General features: G+C 46.2%; 2 protein-coding genes across 2 annotated transcripts in view; both read left to right on the top strand.

Annotated features, from left to right (window-relative positions):
* The window catches only part of MRPL18 (mitochondrial ribosomal protein L18), a 9393-nt gene extending 3582 nt beyond the window's left edge, over positions 1-5811 (top strand). Inside the window, exons 3-4 of the mRNA XM_006882814.1 lie at positions 3735-3966; positions 5731-5811. Coding sequence (XP_006882876.1) covers positions 3735-3966; positions 5731-5811 — 313 coding nt within the window. The remainder of the gene's footprint in view (positions 1-3734; positions 3967-5730) is intronic.
* A 3515-nt stretch (positions 5812-9326) lies between these two features.
* Positions 9327-18222, top strand: part of PNLDC1 (poly(A)-specific ribonuclease (PARN)-like domain containing 1) — a 39078-nt gene continuing 30182 nt past the window's right edge. The window contains exons 1-7 of the mRNA XM_006882815.1: positions 9327-9402; positions 9768-9825; positions 10083-10156; positions 14248-14287; positions 15015-15138; positions 15305-15393; positions 17907-18007. Of these exons, the coding sequence (XP_006882877.1) occupies positions 9327-9402; positions 9768-9825; positions 10083-10156; positions 14248-14287; positions 15015-15138; positions 15305-15393; positions 17907-18007 (562 nt within the window). The remainder of the gene's footprint in view (positions 9403-9767; positions 9826-10082; positions 10157-14247; positions 14288-15014; positions 15139-15304; positions 15394-17906; positions 18008-18222) is intronic.

Raw genomic sequence — 18222 nt, forward strand, 5'->3', positions numbered from 1 at the left:
CTTTTTTTTTTTTCTATAATTATATTTTATTAATTTTCATAAACATTTACAGAGATTTTGGGCTAGGAGGAAGCAGTCTTAGATACTGAATTCTACTGCTTTGCTTTTCAAGTGGTGTCAGATACCTGTCTGCAAACTATGGTCTGTGGGCCAGAACTGGCCAGTGGGAAAAAAATTGTTTTACATTTATTTTCAAAGTTTAGACAATTATAAAAATAATGCTTTGGGGCATGTGAAAATGATGTTGTTAAGTGCTGTTGAGTCATAGGTGACTCATAGCGACCCTATGAACGAAAGTCCTGGACACCTGTATAACTTTTGTCCTTTCTACGGGCTTATAGGGCTTCCAGAGGCAAGTTATTACGGAAGTGGATGCCACTCGTGCTTCCAAGCTCGTTTTAATCAGGGAGCTCCACAAATGATAGTGAAATTAAAAATGAGAATGAATTAAAATTTCAGTGTCCATGAAGAAAGTCTTCCCAGGGCACTGTGATGTGCATTTATTGGCATCTTGCAGATCGTGGTTCTAGCACCATCGTGACCAGCAATTGCAGTTGACCAGCAGTAGGCATCTGTAAGGCCTGCAAAGCCTGAAATATTTGTTGTCTGGCCCTTTAAGGAAAAGTTAGTCGACCCCTCATTTAGGAGATGGTGGTTTTTCACCAGGACCACCAGCAAAGCCTGCACTGTCCTTATTTGCTGCTGTGTCAGCTCCAGCTCCTAGTGACCATGAGTACAACAGAATCAAATGCTGCCCAGTCTTGCACCATCATCATAGTCATAAAATTAAGCTGTGTCTACTGTGATCGGTAGCGTTCTCATTGATTTCCAGGGGCCTCGATGTTACTTTTTAGTCTATCATGTCCGGAAGCTCCAATGAAACCTTGTTATGATGTGTAACCCTGCTAGCATATGAAATACTGTTGGCATAACTTCCAACTTCACAGTAAGATGCAATCCAACATAATAAGCTAAACTGAGATGCTGTTCTGTGTCGGTTGACTATGACTCACAGCTACCCTGTGAAGAATGGCCGTGAACTCAGCCTTATCGTGGACCATCCTCATCATCCCTGATGTACTTGAGCCTGCTGTTGTATGGTCACTGTGGCAATGTGTCTTGTTGAGGGTCTTCATCTCTTAGGTTGACCCTCTACCTATCGAAGCATGATGTTCCTTTCTAAGGAATCGTCCCTTCGAACATCATGCCCAAAGGATGTGAGATGAAGCTTTATCATCTGTGCTTTAGGGAGCGCCCTGGCTGCACTTCCTCTAACACGGACCTGTTTGTTCTTTCTGCAGTCCATGGGATATTCAGGACTCTTCTCCAGCCCCTTCTGCAGCTCAAAGGAATTGGTGATTCTTCTGTCATCTTGATTGTCCAACTTTCAGAGGCATAGGAAGTAATTGAAAAGACTGTGGCTTGAATTGGGTACACCTTAGTCTTTAAACTGGCATTGGTGCTCTTTAGCACTCTGGAGAGGTCTTTGACAAAAAATTTCCCAATGCTACATGTCTTGATTTTTTTTTTTAACCTTTAATGTTATATTTAATAGCAGAACTAAACAGCCATGAGAAATTTTCATTAAGCTTATAGACTTTTTAAAAAATTTTTGCTTTTAAAAAATGGATGTTAATATTCAACATCTTAAAACATCCAACAGTTAGGTTTTTTTTGTTTGTTTGTTTTTTTTAACCAGTGTTTTTTTTCCAGTTAAGAGGTAATAAGGTATTTATTAAAAACGCTTTCACCAAGAGGCAATTCAACGTTATAATTTAAAACCCAGCCCACTACAAAATAAAGTAAAAAAAAAAGTGTGTGTGGGAGGATAAAAACTGTGCAACTTTGACAAAGAGACAGAGACGGAGGGGCCCGGGAGGGCGGCCCCAGGCCTAGGGTCTCCCCACTTGAAGCCAGGAGCAGCAGCAGGTGGGAGTCAGGGTGCCCCGCGTGGCTCAGTCCTTGGCCGGTCCGGAGTTGGGGGGCAGTCCCAGGACGGACCTCAGACACTCGTAGCTCATTCTCCTCCGTTGCTGAGTCTGTACCCCACTGCCACTTTGCGAGATTGCCAATCTCCATGACTCGCTCGGTCAGCCTCCAGTGGGCTCTGGATCGCCTTCAGGACCTCTGTGGGCCGGGGACAGGGTCTCGTCATTGAGCAGTGCATGTTCCATCACCAAGTCCGGGCGATCTCTCCTCTTGGTCATTCTGGCTCCCTGAATAACCAGTGTTTTAAAAACAATACATGGGGGTGGGGGGAGGGATTGCATTACAATGAAAGAGTTTTTCTTTTCAAGGAGAAGAGTGCATTGGGGGGGAGGGAGTGAGTAGGGAGAAAAGTGCAACAATGAATGACTGGAAACCCTAAGTCTCTAAACTTTCATTAAAATTAATTTTTTTTAAAAAACCTCAGTGCATCTAATGGTACATAAGCAAGACAAACTTTTTATTAAGTACTAATCATTTTATGAAGAAATCATCTTTGCCTGTGTGAAAATAAACATTTAAGAGAATAAATACTGTTAACAAGTAAATTAAAACCATAATTATAGGTGAGAAAAGTGCAACAATGAATGAATGGAAATCCAAAGTCTCTGTACATTTCATTGAAAGTAAATAATAATAATTTAAAAAAACCCAAACCATCATTATAAATAACTAGGAAAAAAGTTTTAAACAGAAACCTACAAAAACTTCACTAGGTAAGGATATTCACTCAACCGTAGTAGGGAATATACCGAGCACAGTTAACCCCAAATAGGAAGGTTAGCAAGTTAATAGACTTTCTCTCTTAGTTAGAGCCTACTCAAAGTCCTGGGTCCAGCTGAAAATGACTGCTGTACGTTTAAAAAGATTGGTCCGGCTGTATTTTCTGATTCCTCCTCAACATTTACAGTATTGGCAACTTCATGTCGATTTTCTAGAATGTGTTCATGGAATCCATTTGACACCTCTTTTTGATTTTTGTATTAACCTCATCAATTGTCTGTCCTTGGGACTGACTGTTCCTCAGAAACTTTGCCCTCTTTCCAACACCATTTGTAAAAAAGGCTGTCATTTCCCCACTTAACTGATTTCATCTCCTTGTCAAAAATCAGTTGACTATAGGTAGATGGGCTGATTTCTGGGTTCTTAATTCTGTTCCATTGATCTATGTGTCTGTCATTGTACCAGTACCATGCTGTCTTAACTACCACGGCAGTGTAGTAGGATTTGAAATCAAGGAGTGAGATACCTCCTACCGTTCTTCTATTCTTAAGGAGTGCTTTGCTTATTCGGGGCTTCTTTCCATTCCAAACGAAACTGGAGATTGCCTTTTCCATCTCGTTGAAGAATGGGATTGGTATTTGTATTGGGATTGCATTAAATGTGTAAATTGCCTTTGGTAGTATAGCCATTTTCACAACATTGAGTCTTCCTATCCATTAGCAAGGGATATTCTTCCACTTCTCCTGGTCTCTTTTTGTTTCTTGTAGTAATGTAATTTTCTTTGAACAGATTCTTTGTGCTTCTGGTTTCATTTACTCCCAATTATTTAATCTTGTGATTAGCTGTTGTGAAGGGTATTGTTTTTCTTAGCTCCAGCTCTGTATTCTCTTTGTCACTGTAGAGAAATCCAACTGATTTTTGTATGTTGATCTTGTATCCTGCTACTTTGCTGAACTGGTCCACTGTGTCCAATAGTTTTTAGGACCGCTATTTTTATCATTGTATTCTCTTCTCACTTTGTTTAGGTTGCGAGTTATAAGGACTCAGCATCATGTGGAAGCATTTGTAGAGCATCTCAATGGCCACATCGTGGTTTCGGCATCCACTCGTGAGTGGGCTATTAAAAAGCACCTTTATAGGACCACAAACGTGGTGGCCTGCGAGAGTGTAGGACGAGTACTGGCGGAGCGATGCTTACAGGCAGGAATCAACTTCATGGTTTACCAGCCCACCCCTTGGGAGGCAACCTCGGACTCGGTATGTTTGTGTTCATGTACTTATCTAAAGAGTGTGGTGGGATTGCCAGCATCGCCGGATGCTTGGTAACAGTCCCCTGGGTACCAGGTCTTGTTCAGGAGTCAGACCCGTGGCTGAGGACTCTGATAAACATTTCGGTGTGACTTCACCAGAACCCCATACAGGTTGTTGCGTGCCAGCAAGTCAATTCTGTCCGACTTCCACCGACCCTGTGGGACAGAGTGACTGACTGAGGGGATGTTGCCTCATCGCGTTTTCTTGGGCTGTAATCCTTACAGTAGCTGACTGCCTAATCTTTCTCTTGTGCAGCGGCTGGTGGGTTCGGTTACCTAGTCAGCTGCATAGGCATGTGCTCCCTGGGCTCCTTACCTAACAGGTGAAGACTTAATCTGGTTTTGTGTGTAAATGGATTGACTTGCCCCGAATCAGGAAGTACTGCATTTTAAGCCCAGGGTGACTGATGCTCCGGCACACAATAGAAACCATTGTACTTTCCTCTTCAGTATCAGCTGCTTTTCCACACGTTTTAGAAACTACTGTGATGTGTGTGTGTGTGTGTGTGTGTGTGTGTGTGTGTGTACCGTCAAATTGAATGACCGTTACAAGGAGGAAATTGCCCCTACTCCAGCAGAGCATCTAGTGGATTCAAACCGTGTACCTCTTGAATTGCAGTGCTAGAAACTACTGACTTTTGATAAGTCACTGTAAAAAGAACTAGGACCACAAGGGGACAGCCATAGCTGACCTTTACAGACTTCACAAAGGGGAATTGTTTCTGTCCATAGCATCAACGACACAAATTCTCAGGAGGTCAGACATGTCCTCCACATTCCTGTACCTCTTTCTACTCATCTCAACACCAGTCTTAACTGCTTTGCTGGTCCACGGTCTGATGCTAGAGTTCACAGAGCACACGGAATCATATTGAAGAAGTCAAGGTTATCGTCCAGCTTAGTCGCAGAATATAGTCAGGCTGGCTTCTGAACTGTGCGCACAGGCACCTCCACCATGAGCCTGGCTTTAGGCCCGTGTTATAAAGTTCCCAGCCCTTCCAGTATTGGCTCTCCCCACGCTCACCCCCAAGTTGTCTAACAAACTTGGGCAAAGGCTCTTAGCTCTGGCCTCATCCGTGGGGCAGCCGTCCCGAGGTCCCCTCCGTCTCCTGTTGGGTCTCTACTTCTCCCCTGTGTCTGCTGCTCTGGTCCAGAAGGATGAATTGCATTCTCTTCTTCCCTGTTGATGTGATGTTTTCCTTCTGCTGGTGGGTGCACTTAATTTAATAGCTAGAGCTGCCAGTCCCTTGTGGCTTGGTGAGATCGCCAGTCCCCTTGTGGATAAGCTAGCGTGCCGTATTCACATATTCCTGCCCATGGCGGAGGCAGGCAGTGGCTCGAGGAGCCACTCTGAATAACTCCACAGTCACCATCCCCTTTTCTCTACCTACGTATGGTAAGAAGTTGTGCAGTCAACCCAAAGGCAGGTAGTTCAAGTCGACCAGCAGCTCCAAGGGGGAAATGGGCAGTCTCTTCCAGTGTAATTTATGGCCCCTGAAAACCCATTGAAGAATCAGCTATGAGTCAGTTCTGATCTGAAACACGTCATTGTTAAGATCATTTTCAGAAAGACCAGCATGGATGGGGAAGTTAACAAGGGGCAGGACGGTTTTATATTTACTTCCCCCTCTTACAAAGTGAGCTCTTCGTTTCCAGCCTTCCTTGTAGTGCTAACTTAATCCATTCCCCTTTCTTTGGTCTTCAAAACCAGATCAAACGACTGCAAAGTGCTATGACAGAAGGTGGTGTCATGCTACAGGAACCTCGGAGAATCTATCAGAATCCAAACTGACTGTCGAACTTGCCAGTAGAAGTAAAGCGCTCCTGCGTCCGTGGGAAGAGAAGCAGCTTGGGAGCTTTGTGACGGTGACCTGGCTGCGCTGTACTCCGTCGAAAAGCTCGTTTCTCCCGCCCCTTCGCATTTCTTTGTCTGCTTTCTCACTGAGGACTGGATTCTTCCTTCTTGGACATGAGAGTCATATCTGAGAAAAGTAGTCACCAATTTTTATTAATTTTTGCAGGACTAATTAAGAGTATATTTTGTTGGGGGTTTTGTTTGTTTAATTTTTAACTTAAAGAATAAAGGTACATTGTAATTAACTCCTAGGTTTTGGTCATGTGAAATTTTGCCTGCAAGAGTGTGTTATTGTGAACTGTACAGTTGGAGCTGACCCATAGCTGACCCTCAGGCAGGTTTTCGGAGTTGGTTAACCATTGAGAGGAGATTGCCCAGCCTCCTGCGGAGCAGCTGGGGGCCTTGAATCGCCTGCCTTTGGGATTGCAGCACAGCGTCTTGCCACTAGGCCACCAGAGCTCCATCAGTTTATATTAAGCACTCATTACGGTGTCTGGTTTGCGTTGGGTGATTTGAATACGTGATAGGTTTCTCTGCTTCAAGCTGTGGCGGTGTGTGGTGGTTAATGATGGTTAGCCGTTATTCTCGGTGGTTTGACAAACCTGTAGTTACTTTGTGATCTGATATGAGCAGCCAGTCAGAAGGGTAGTTCCCCTGTGTGTGGGCTGCACCCAATATATATGAATATTCTGGCAAGGCTTGCACGCTCCCTGCAGCATTCGTTGGTCACTTTCTTGCCCTAGTCACTCCTGTTATTGCCCATAATAACCGAGCTCATGGCCACAGTGGTCACTGACGTAGTCCACAGGTTCTGAGTATCCAGTCCACTAGCAATGAAGACCAGTTCTGAATCCCCAACATGGCATCATTTTGTGGAGCGAAGAGCCAACAACCTGATGGAAGTTGATTAAGTTCATTCTTAATTAATAGATACACATCCAATGTGAATATGGAATGTTGTTTTTATTGTTACGTGCTGTTGAGTTGAGCACAACTCACAGTGACCTGAGGAACGAGAGATCTGAACCCTGTCCTATCCTGCGCCATCTTCACACTTCCAACACGTTAGAACCCACTGTGACAGTCACTGTGTCAAGCCACCTGGTCAAGAGTCTTCCTCTCCTTCGCCGACCCTCTACCTTTCCAAGCATCATATCCCTCTCCGAGGAATAGCCCCCCCTAGCAATATGCTTCATGTATGTTGGCAAAGCCCCATCATCTTTGCCTGCAGAGAGCACTCTGGCTACACCCTCTCCAAGACATTCTTTTGGCAGTCCATGGGATTTAGCTATCATAGGGATAGATGTTTAAAAACCAGGAGTAATGCTCTAGAAGGCACCTAAGCACTTACAGGTCTCCTCCTCAAATGTATCTGACATAGAAACAGGTTCACCTTAACTTGCTTGCACTCAAAGTTTTATTTACTGAACAAATTTCCACTATCTGGTAAAGGTTTTTGTTGTTAGGTACTACCGAGTTACCTAGTACTTACGCTGACCCTTTGAAAGACAGATCTGAACCCTGTTCTAACCTGCGTCATTCTCATCACCTCTGACATACCTAAGTCCATTATTGCAGTCACTGTGTCGTGTCAATCCATCTTGTTGCGGGAGGTATGTGTGTGTGGGGCGTCTTCCTCTCTCTCACTGACCCTTCACCTTTCCAAGGAACATTGCTGTTGTTTTGTGCCATCAAGTTGGAACCAGACTCCTAGATGACCCTCCCACCTCTAGCGGGTTTACAGAGGCAGTAAATTGCAGGGGAGGAGATTGCCCATCCTTCTCTCACCAAGTAGCTGGTGGATTTGAACTGCATGTGTGTGGGATTGCAGTGAAGCTTCTTACCTGGTGCCACACTAGTTAAGCACTGAACTGTTAACTGAAAGTTTGGCAATTTGAACCCACCAGTGGCCTTCCTTGCAAGAGAAAAGGCCTAGCAATCTATTCCCAGAAAGATTTCAGCATAGAAAACCCTAGGAAGCAATTCGGCTCTATCCGATGCTGATATTGGTCTGAGTCAGAACTCACTCAACAGCTGACTCTCCAGTAGGTTTTCACAGCTTAGAAATCACAGGAGAAGATTGTCCAGCGTTGTCCCCTCAGAGCCATGTGCCTTTTAAGTTGGATGTGCCATGTCTTAACACTAGGCCACAAGAGCTCCCTACCCTGTTCTACAGGGCTGCTTTAAGATGTAATTGTCTTGTTGGCACATGACCACCATCTCAGTGCTATATTTCTTTAGAAGTGAACTGTAATACTACTGTTGTTTGTGGTTGTTAAGTGCCATCTAGTCGCCTGCGACTCATAGCGACCCTATGTACAACAGCCCTCAACCCTGCTTTGTCCCGTGCCAGTCTCTCTGTCCCTGACACACCTGTAAATGTCCTTATTATGTTTTTAAATGGTATCATCAATGTGTATGCACCCACATTAGTATAAGTGTTATCGATCCTGGGAAACCTTCGTAATCTGATGGCTTAAATTTCCCCCTCTGATGTTGTTGTTAGGTGCCATCGAGTCAAGTACAACTCATAGCGACCCTTTGAACAACTGACCTGAACCCGCTCCTATGCCGTGCCACCTTCTTCATCTCTGACACACTTGAGCCCATTGCTGGAGTCACTCCATCCATCCATCTTGTCTAGAGTCTTCTCTTTTGCTGACCCTCTACCAAGGACTATCTCCTAGCAACATGCCCAAAGTATGTGAGATGAAGCTTTGCCTTCCTTGCTTCTAAGAAGCACTCTGGCTGCACTTTCTCCAAGAAATATCTATTCTTTTGGCAGGCTAGCTAGTGCTTTCCTCCAGCATCGCAATTCAAAGGCATCAATTCTTCTGTCATCCTTATTTATTGTCCAGGTTTCAGCTGCATAGCAAGGAGTTGAAAAGACCATGGCCTCAATCAGGCACACCTTCAACCTCAAGCTGACATTGCCTGGAAAGGTGGACGGTTATCTTCTCTGTAAAGAGTGAAGTGTAGTAGTTTCTTCTCTTGTCCTAAAGATGGACAGGAGCTCCTGACATAGAAGGCTGTTGAAGCGGAGGTGTAAGAGGCTGACTCGTTGATGGGTGCATGCCCTTTAAGAGGTTACAGGGAGCAGGTGATGATGGGCACGCACCCTTTAAGAGGTTGCAGGTGGTGATGGGCACGCACCCTTTAAGAGGTTTCAGGGAGCAGGTGCTGATGGGTGCTTGCCCTTTAAGAGGTTGCAAGGAGCAGGTGCTGTTGGGTGCACGCCCTTTAAGAGGTTACAGGGAGCAGGTGATGATGGGTGCTTGCCCTTTAAGGGGCTGCAGGGAGCAGGCCCCACTGATGGGCGCGCCCCTTTAAGGGGCTGCAGGGAGCAGGCCCCACTGATGGGCGCGCCCCTTTAAGGCTACAGCGGAAGTGGCGGCGGAAGTGAGCCCCACACGGCGCCACGTGGCCTCGTGGACAGGCTGAGCAGCGGGGCCATGGACGTGAGCGCGGAGGACTTCGAGCGGGTGCTGCCGCTGCTGCAGGAGCTGGTCCTCAAGGCGGACTTCGTGGGTGAGGCGCCCGGAACCTCGATGGGGAGGCGCGGGGACCCCGGGGAAAGGGAGGCCAGGGAACCGCCGAAGGTCCCCACCGCAGGCGAGGCCCGGCCTGGGCTCGGTCTCGGGATGCCTCGTGGGCACAGATCCGAGCCAGGGGCGCCCTGCGCGGTGGGGGAGCCCCGGGAGACCTGCCCCGAGAGACCAGCAGGGCTGCCAAGGACAGCAGGCTTCTCGATGCTTCGGCCACCTCCATGCCACCTCCTTCAGTGGACCCGGCTGCTCTGGCACCGAAAACTGCTGGCCCTGCAGCCTGTAGAGCATAAGCGATGGTGCCCGGGTCTGCGTGGAAGTTCTGTCTTTCTGCCCCGGACTCCCCAGGTCTCGACATCGAGTTCACCGGCCTGCGATCCAACCTGTCAGAGGCACAGCAGATCAGGTAAAGCCCACACTGGCCTGGAGCCCAGCTGTGGGCGACCAACGAGTGTCACCCCCCCACCCCCTTCTGGGCATCAAGTTGGGGGGCAGGACGAGACAGTGAGGGCTGGCCTCTGTGCACTACACACGGGGGTGTCCAGTCCTTGGCTGTGTAGCAAGGAACACCCTGCCCAGTGGAGGGGCTGCCAGCACAAGCACAGAGGGTGCCTGGACATTGACTCCGCGTGACCTGTGGAATGACAGGCTTGTTTTCCACAGTCTGTTTGACTTGCCAGCGGAGTGGTATCTGAAGACCCGGACGAGTGTCCAGCAGTTTACAATCTGTCAGATTGGTGAGTGAAACATTCAGATGTCTGTCACGTGTTACAGAGGAAGAGAGATGTGTTGCCTTTGTGGGGCACCTGGCGCTTTGCGTGGACACTTCAGTGACAGTGGGCTCCTTTCGCCTGCTTGTCTCATTTGGTCTTGGCTGTGTGGTGCCTGAGAGTTCCCACATCCTGTAATATGCAGCAACTTAAACCAGTAGCGCTATTTTCATGACTTTCTTGGTTATATGTGCCTGATGTAACAAGTGCCACAACGGAGTAGCTTTAACATCTTTTTAAAATTTTATTTTATTATTTCCTGTGCGTGTACCGTCAAATCAGATCTGACTGGTACAGGAGGAGATTGTCCCTCTTTCTCCAGCAGAGCATCTGGTGGATTTGAACCACATACCTCTGGGATTGCAGTGCAGCTTCTTGCCACTAGGCCACCAGAGCTCCCTAACAAAGATCTTTATTCCCAGTTTAGGAGGCTCACATTCTTTGCTCCCCAGTAGTTCTAACTTTTAGCAACCCCCCATTGGTTTTCTCAGACTGTGGGTTGGGGGGGGATATTGCCTATATTTTTCTCCTGGTGCATCTGGTGGTTGTGAACCACCAGAGTGGCTTGGTTGACAGTGCAATTCCTTATGGACTTTTCCACAGGAGATCCCTAAAATGGATTAAGGCTGTTCTGTCTACACCCTCAATAGGATGAGTTGACACAGTGACGAGCTATGGCCTTGAGCATGGCAGAGATTGTGAGGATGGCACAGGAGAGGGCAAGGTTGAGATCTTTTGTTCTCGTGGTCGCTGTGAGTCATGATAGACTCAATGGACTCTTAACAACATCCACACAAATGAAATGAATGTAGAGATTTTGAGTACTGTTGTAAGGACATGTACCTATTAATTGCATGGCAATTGCAGAGTTGAAGAATATACATGTGAAGTATCAATGATGTTCTCACACTGAACCACCTTCTTGCCAATCCCACAGTGTTCACTGTGATTTAGGTAACAGTCAACTGTGGTCTGTGTGTCTGTTCCCTCATCAACACAGAGCGTTATCAGTCTTTAACATTTCTGTGCATCTTAACAGAGGAATCTCAGGAGAAAGACAGGACAGTCTGCTTCCATAAGATGTCAGCCTGGGAGGCCTCAGAGGGAGTTCTGCTCTGTCCTACAGGGTCATAGAGAGTTGGAATTGACTTGACAGCACCAGGTTTTGGTGTTAGAGGAAACATGATCAAGTTGCTACTTTTATACTTTTAAAAGTACAGAGACTGGTCTGGCCAACTTTTCCTGCAAAGGGTTAAAGAGTAAGCATTTAAAATTTTGTGGACCATATCGTCTTTGTTTAAAAAACAAAACGTAACAGTTGACCAAGCCAAGTTGATTCTGGCTCCTGGCAACACCATGTGTATCAGAGTAGAACTGGGGTCCACAGCGATCACAGTGGCTGAGGCTTTGGAAGTTGATTGCCACTTGCCTCTGCAGGGTTTGAACCTCCAGTCTTTTGAGTAGTAGTCAAGTCTGTTAACTGCACCACCTAGAGACTGTGTTCTCACTGTTGGATTTTGCCATTGTGGAGTGAAATCAGCAATAGGAAACACGTAAATGAAGGAACATTGCTATTATTTCAGTAAAACATTTTTCAGACCAAGCATGGGCCACATTTGGGGAACTCTGGTTTTGATCTGCATGAGGGTGGATTATGTGTGTGTGGGCATGTGCATGTGCATGCATGCACACACATGCACGTTCTAAATTGTCCTTGGTATTTGCTATTTTGTTATTGTGGCTTAATTATGAATATGATTTCTGAAAAGTAGGGCGACTATTTTTGGTTACACATCTATTGTTTTCCTTAATTTTAAATCCACCCAGGTTGGGTGGGTGATGGGGTAGGCGTTTTGAAGTTGTCTTTGGTTTTCTGGCTCATTAAAAAAAAACAAAACAAAACTGTGCTGTGACCAAATTATGTTCTGCTTTGAATTTTTGTTAATGCTACGTGTTTTCAGTAATAGAATATATACTGAAGTAAAGGGAAATTTTTTAAAATTAATGTGTGCTTTGATATACTTGTATGGGATTCTTGTGGTGGAATTGGTGAGTCTACTTATGCCAAGAAATCTGGAGGACAACTACCTGACCAACGGATTGAAAGAGATCTGATTCCCATTCCGAAGAAAAGTGACCCAACGGAGTGTGGAAATTATCGAGCCATATCATTAATATCATGTGCAAGCAAAATTCTGCTGAAAATTATAAAAAAAATGACTAGAACAGCATATCAGCAGAGAACTTCCAAATGTGCAGACTGGATTTAGAAGAGGCCATGATACTAGGGATATTATGGCTACTGTTAGATGGATCTTGGCTGAAAGCAGAGAACAACAGAAGAATGTCTATCTGTGTTTCATTGACTATGCAAAGGCATTTGACTGTGTGGATTACAACAAACTTTGTCTGACTCTGAGAAGAATGGGAATCCCAGAACACTTGATTGTGCTTATGCAAAATCTATACTTGGACCAAGAGTCAGTTGTCACAACAGAGTAATGAAATGTGCATGGTTCAAAATCAGGAAGGGTGGATGCCAGTGATGCATTCTTTCTCTGTACCTTTTTAGTCTATAGGCGGAATAGATCATTGACATCCAGAAGGCTGGATTCTGTGAAGAGGAATGTGGCATCAGGATTGGAGGAAGACTGACCAACAACCTGCATTATGCAAATGACACAACTCTGCTTTCTGAAATTGAGGAGGATCTGAAGCGCTTGCTGCAGAGGGTCAAGGACTGCAGCCTTAAATATGAACTGAATTTCAACATCAAGAAAATACACATTCTCACTACTGGGCCAATTGACAGAATCATGATAGACGGTGAAGAGATTGAGATTGTCAACAGCTTCAGTTTGCTTGACTCCACAGTCAACACTCTTGGTACCTGCAAGCCAGGAAATCAAGAGACCAATTTCATTGGGAAAATTTGCTGTTAGGGATCTTTCCAGAGTACTGAAGAGCAACGATCTCAGTCTAGAGACAAAGGTTTGCCTGATCCAGAAAGCTGGACAATGACTAGGGATGACAGAAGGAGAATTGATGCCTTTGAGCTGCAGTATTGGAGAAGAGTATTGAATATACCATGGGTTTTTAGGAAAACAAACAGGTTCATCCTAGAGAGGATGAAACCAGGCTGCTCCTTTTAGGCAAGGATTCTGAGGCTTTGACATACTATGGGCATGCTGCAAGGAGGGATCAATTCTTAGACATGCTTGGGAGGGTAGAAGGACAGCACAAAAGAGGAAGACCCTGGATGAGATGGAGTGATTCAGTGACTGTGGTAATGGGGGGTAAGTGTGTCACAGGCAGTGAGGTTGACTCAGGACAGAGCAGGGTTCAGAGCTCTTGTACATAAGGTCATTATGCATCACAGGCGACTGGACAGCTGGTAACAACCACCACACACACTTTTCTGCAGATTCATGGGGTTTTTTTATGTCTCCACCAGATGGCAGTGTTGCTGCAGCTCGAGTAGTGACTTTTTAAGAAACCACTGAAAACTTACTGCCATTTTGCAGGAACTGGCTTCTAGCAGACCTTCTGTTGGGTTTTCTGAGACTGTAAATTGCACACGAGAGTACCCATATTTCTCCCTGAGAGCTGCTGGTTGGATTTGACCCGCCAGAGAGGCACTGCCTTTGGACTATGCTATCCAAGCGTTCTGTTCAAGAAACCAGAGAGGCTGAAAATGTTGAGTGACCTGTATCCTCCAGGGCATCAAAGTGTTTTAAAACAGAAATTCAAATGTAGTTCATAGTCTTGGAAAACTACTTTCCTGAATTCTGAGGCTGCTCAGACTTCTGAAACCATTGTGAGAACTGTTCTCAGCTCTTTCCACACAGTGTACTTTTGTTAAGAGTTAGGAGTCCCTTAACACTGATTAGTATCAGTGGACCTGGATACTGGCTTTGTAACTGTCTTGTTTTTAAAAATATGAATGTTACGCTGTTCTCAAGCCCTGATTAGAATCGTGGGGAGCAAGGCCCTCTCCCAGTGCCTGTAGGGGCTGGTCCTGTAGCTGAGGCCTTCACCCCTCCTCTCTCATCTTCTAGGCTTGTCTGTGTTTTCCAGTGTCAGCGGAGAGTCCAACAAGTACGTATGACGATGGCTCCTGCCCGTTTACTTTCTGTAACCACTGCCCCTGACTTCTTCAGGTGGCTGAGCTCTTGAGCCCAGGCACCCACACCCCTTCCTGCTCCTGTGTCCCCTCTAACTCTCAGCTCCTAGGGGTTCTAGAAGCAGCCACCCTCTGCCTCAGTGCCTTGTGGCCATGTCTCTGTCACCTTCATTGTGGTCATCACCACAGTGGGTTGTGAGGGATGTAAAGTACTTGTAGACCACAGAGCCCCACCCCGGGTCAGAAGGGATGTTACTTTTGTCAGGGCGGGGCCTTTTGTCCCCGTGCGGCATGCAAACTGAGAGCCCCCCTTGTGGGGTGTTCCTGACTTTCCAAAGGGCAGGCCTCTGCCTCACTTCTGGTCCTTCAATACTTGGAACACAGCAGACTTTCACATACATTTTTGGCCTTGACAGTGATTTATTCTCTCACAGTGTAGAAGGCCAAATTCTGCATTGCAGCTACAGGACAAGCTTGCTTTCTGTGCCTCTGGGATAAGGGTTCTTGTCTTCCCCTGAGTCTAGGAGGTTCTTAGTACAAGGACCCTGGGCCCAAAGGATGTACTTTACTCTCAGCTCTTCTTGGGAGTAGGAAGTCCCTTCATAAATGAAAGAATGAGCTTCATCTGATGCCTGCTTTATGAGCCAGAGTTTAAAAAGTGGTTTCTGGCTTTTTCTCCTGTGTTTTGATCTTGTTTTTTAGGTATGTAGCCCATTCGTGTAACTTCTTTCTTTTCCCTACAACGTTTGGAACTTTGGACTCAGAATTCTCTTTCCAAGCTTCTAGTGTTCAGTTTTTGAATCATTACGGCTTTGACTATAACAAGGTACGGTGCTGAGGGAAGGTTGGAGGGGCCCTCCCAGAAGGGATCTGGTTTCACTGGCCTAGGAGTCCTAGGTTTCTCTCCTTTCTTACTTGTCCACACGACCGTAGGATTCTTTTCACACCTGGAACAGAGTGTCTCTAACTTGTCTCCTTGTTTTGTTCCTTAGTTTCTCAAAAGTGGAATCCCATATATTAATGAAGAGGAAGAAAAGAAAATCAAACGCAACATCCTGAGTGGGAACTGGAGGGTTCGCAGGTAGAGAGAGCCATTGTGTCCATGTGGGGTTTTATTGGGGTTGCCGTTTTTGGTTTGTTTTTTTTTTCCCCTGGGTGTCATCCTGGATTAAGCATTGCTCTGCCAACCAAAAGTCAGCCGTTTGGCTCCACCAGATGCTTGTTTTTTTTGAGGAAAGGTATGACATCAGCTTTTGTTAAGAATTCCCCGGAATAAACCTTTTGGAACAGTTCCCTGTCCTGTAGGTCATTGCGCTAGAATCAGCTTGACAGTAGGTGTGAATGGGAAGGTGCCCTCTTATCCAGGGCTGGGTAACACCATATTGTCCACTGGCCTGCTGTCCACTAGGTGTGGTCAGTCAGCACAGTCCCTCTGTGAGGCTGCTGAGTCTTTCCCTCCTTATGAGGTCAGAAATAGGGTCACCTGTTCCCTCCAGCAGGCTCGGCCTCCAAGAGAGCCTCTCACTGCGTGAGGCTGTAGGAGGGTGGTGGTCACGGCTACTTGTATAAGCAGTTAAGGTCTTAACTGGACAGCGAAGGGAAGCTGATATTTCCAGCTCCGAGTTGACCCCTGCACAACATGGCATTTCCCACTTTGTTGAAATTACACGTATACATTGTGATTTCCCAAAACTTAGCTACAATTCTAGTACTTTGTTGACTGGAACCATTATTGATGCCATATTGCACACCGTACACCTTCGTGTGAAGGCTGTGTTGTCACCCTACAGTGAAAAGGTATCTTGCAAACAAGGATTTCAAACTTGCTGGCTGGAGTGATGCCAGCATGAGTTTCCTTTGTTTACAATGGTCCTTCTGCTGAGTTCGTTTCTCTTGAATGGCGGACAGCTGCAGACCTCAGTCCACGGTACGTATCGAGCAGTTCAGCTTTTGCGTGTAATGTCATCACTTTTCTTGGCTTCCAGGGAGCCCTTTCTGGGAGTCCCACAGTGTTAGAGTTCAAGGTCTGCAGTGTTTCCCTGGGGAGCGCTGGTGGCCAAGTCCATACGAAGTCAGGCCAGGCCTCTGGCGGATGGAATCCACCAGCTGCTCCGCAGGAGAAGGGCAGTTTCTAAGGACCCGGGGGAGGGTCGAAATCAGCTTTGAATCATTTCCGACTCAGTGGTGAGTTTATGTAGAGATTGTGCTAAAAATACAATGAAAATGAAGCAGGAACCACAAGAGGTTAATTTTGTTAAAGTATGCAGCTTACTGAAGAAATGAACTGCTCATACAGAAATGGTTGTGTCTCAGGATTTGTTTGTGGTTTTGAATCTGCGTTCAAGGGTCAGCACAAGTGGACCCGGCAGCTGGTCTGTGGAGTGAGATCTGTCATTCACCACATGTTTCATGGTCAGGAGCGATGTCTCTCGATCTTAGGGTCTCTAGGGTTGTTATCTGAGCAGCGGGAGCACGCTGAATCCCAAGCTGCTCAGAGAGTAAATGCTGGGTCCCCTCGCTGTCCCTGTCCCAGGCTGTTCATAGACCCTGGAATTCAAGCCTTGGGGTAGATTCTGGTGTGGGGGTTCTGCTCTGTCCCCAAGGGCAGAATGTCTGTCTTCTGTCTTTGGTTACTGATGCCAGTCATAGTCCCTGAAACTTTGACACTAATCTCGGACTGGTGTGGAGTTGGGGTGGGGGTGTGCGGTAGGCCCAGCAGGCCACTGTGTTCTGGTCCGGCTGAGGTGCTGAGCTAGGCGGGGTTTGTGAACAAACTGTTTTCATTCTTGGGGTTTTAGATTCTTTATCGTGAAGCGGTTACAGTCGGAAACCTAACTCTGAAAGGTTAGGATTGTTTATCTAATCCAGTCAGTCTTTTGTTACTCTGATTATCTCACATAATGAGGTATTTCGGTGTTGTCTTCAATTTCTCATTAGTGGTTTTTATATTAAAATACAGCATTTTGTAAATGGAGCAGCACAGTTTGAATTTTTAGCCTTCTGTTATTTTAAGATGGTAGAGAAGTCTTTTCTTATTTCCCAGTTATATCCTGCTCTTCATTAAAGAGCTCCTGGTGGAGTTACGCCTTGGACGACTAACCAGAAGGCCAGTGTTTCACGTCTGCTAGCTGCACTGGGAGGAATATGGACAGTGTCCTGCTGTAAAGATCTTCAGGCCTGGAAGCCTCAGGAGGGTCAGGAAGAGGCAGATTTGACTCACTGGCTGCAGTTTCTAACACAGGAGGAGATGGGTTTATCAGTGTCCCTGCTAACTTCTTGTTTCATGATAGGGGGCCTTGGCATTGCTGTTAGCAGCATAAATCTGGTTTTGACACAGTGGCTGGGTCTCTGTAGCTTCTCCTTGAACATTCTAGAGAAGCACAGAGAGACCTGGTATGTTGCCTTGGGAAGCTTGTGGGCCAAGTGTTGACCTTCCAGTTGCAGAAGACGATCTGGAAACTAGTGACCTTTTGGGGTCTGTTTTCTCCTGCAGCTCCCATTGCTAAGCCTGAGGACTTCTGAAGACCTTTACATTGTCTTATGGTTTCAGCGTGGTGTCTCCAGCATTTCCACTTTCCTGTGCCCTGGTTTTAGTTCCTTGGACAAAGACCAAATCAAGGTGGTGATTGACAAGGTGACGCGGTGGCTGCACCTGGCAAAGGAAGGCGACTGTCTGACCCTCTCAGGCATCACTGGTAGGTGGGAGGGGTATCGAGGCAGACCCCTGGCGTGGACTGGTCATTAGGGGTCATGCATCTTCTCCTCCTTGGGGTTCCTTGGCCCAGATCACTGAGTCGCTTGTGCTTAGAGCACTGATCTGAATCCAAAATCTGGAGACTTCAGGATCTGCTTCAAATATTTAAACTCAGGATGTAAAATTCCATCCCAAGCCATCCTTTTTATGCTGTGC

Source organism: Elephantulus edwardii, unplaced genomic scaffold, assembly GCF_000299155.1.
Source record: "Elephantulus edwardii isolate Elephantulus edwardi_28Jun2011 unplaced genomic scaffold, EleEdw1.0 scaffold00024, whole genome shotgun sequence".
Classification (NCBI taxonomy): Eukaryota; Metazoa; Chordata; class Mammalia; order Macroscelidea; family Macroscelididae; genus Elephantulus; species Elephantulus edwardii.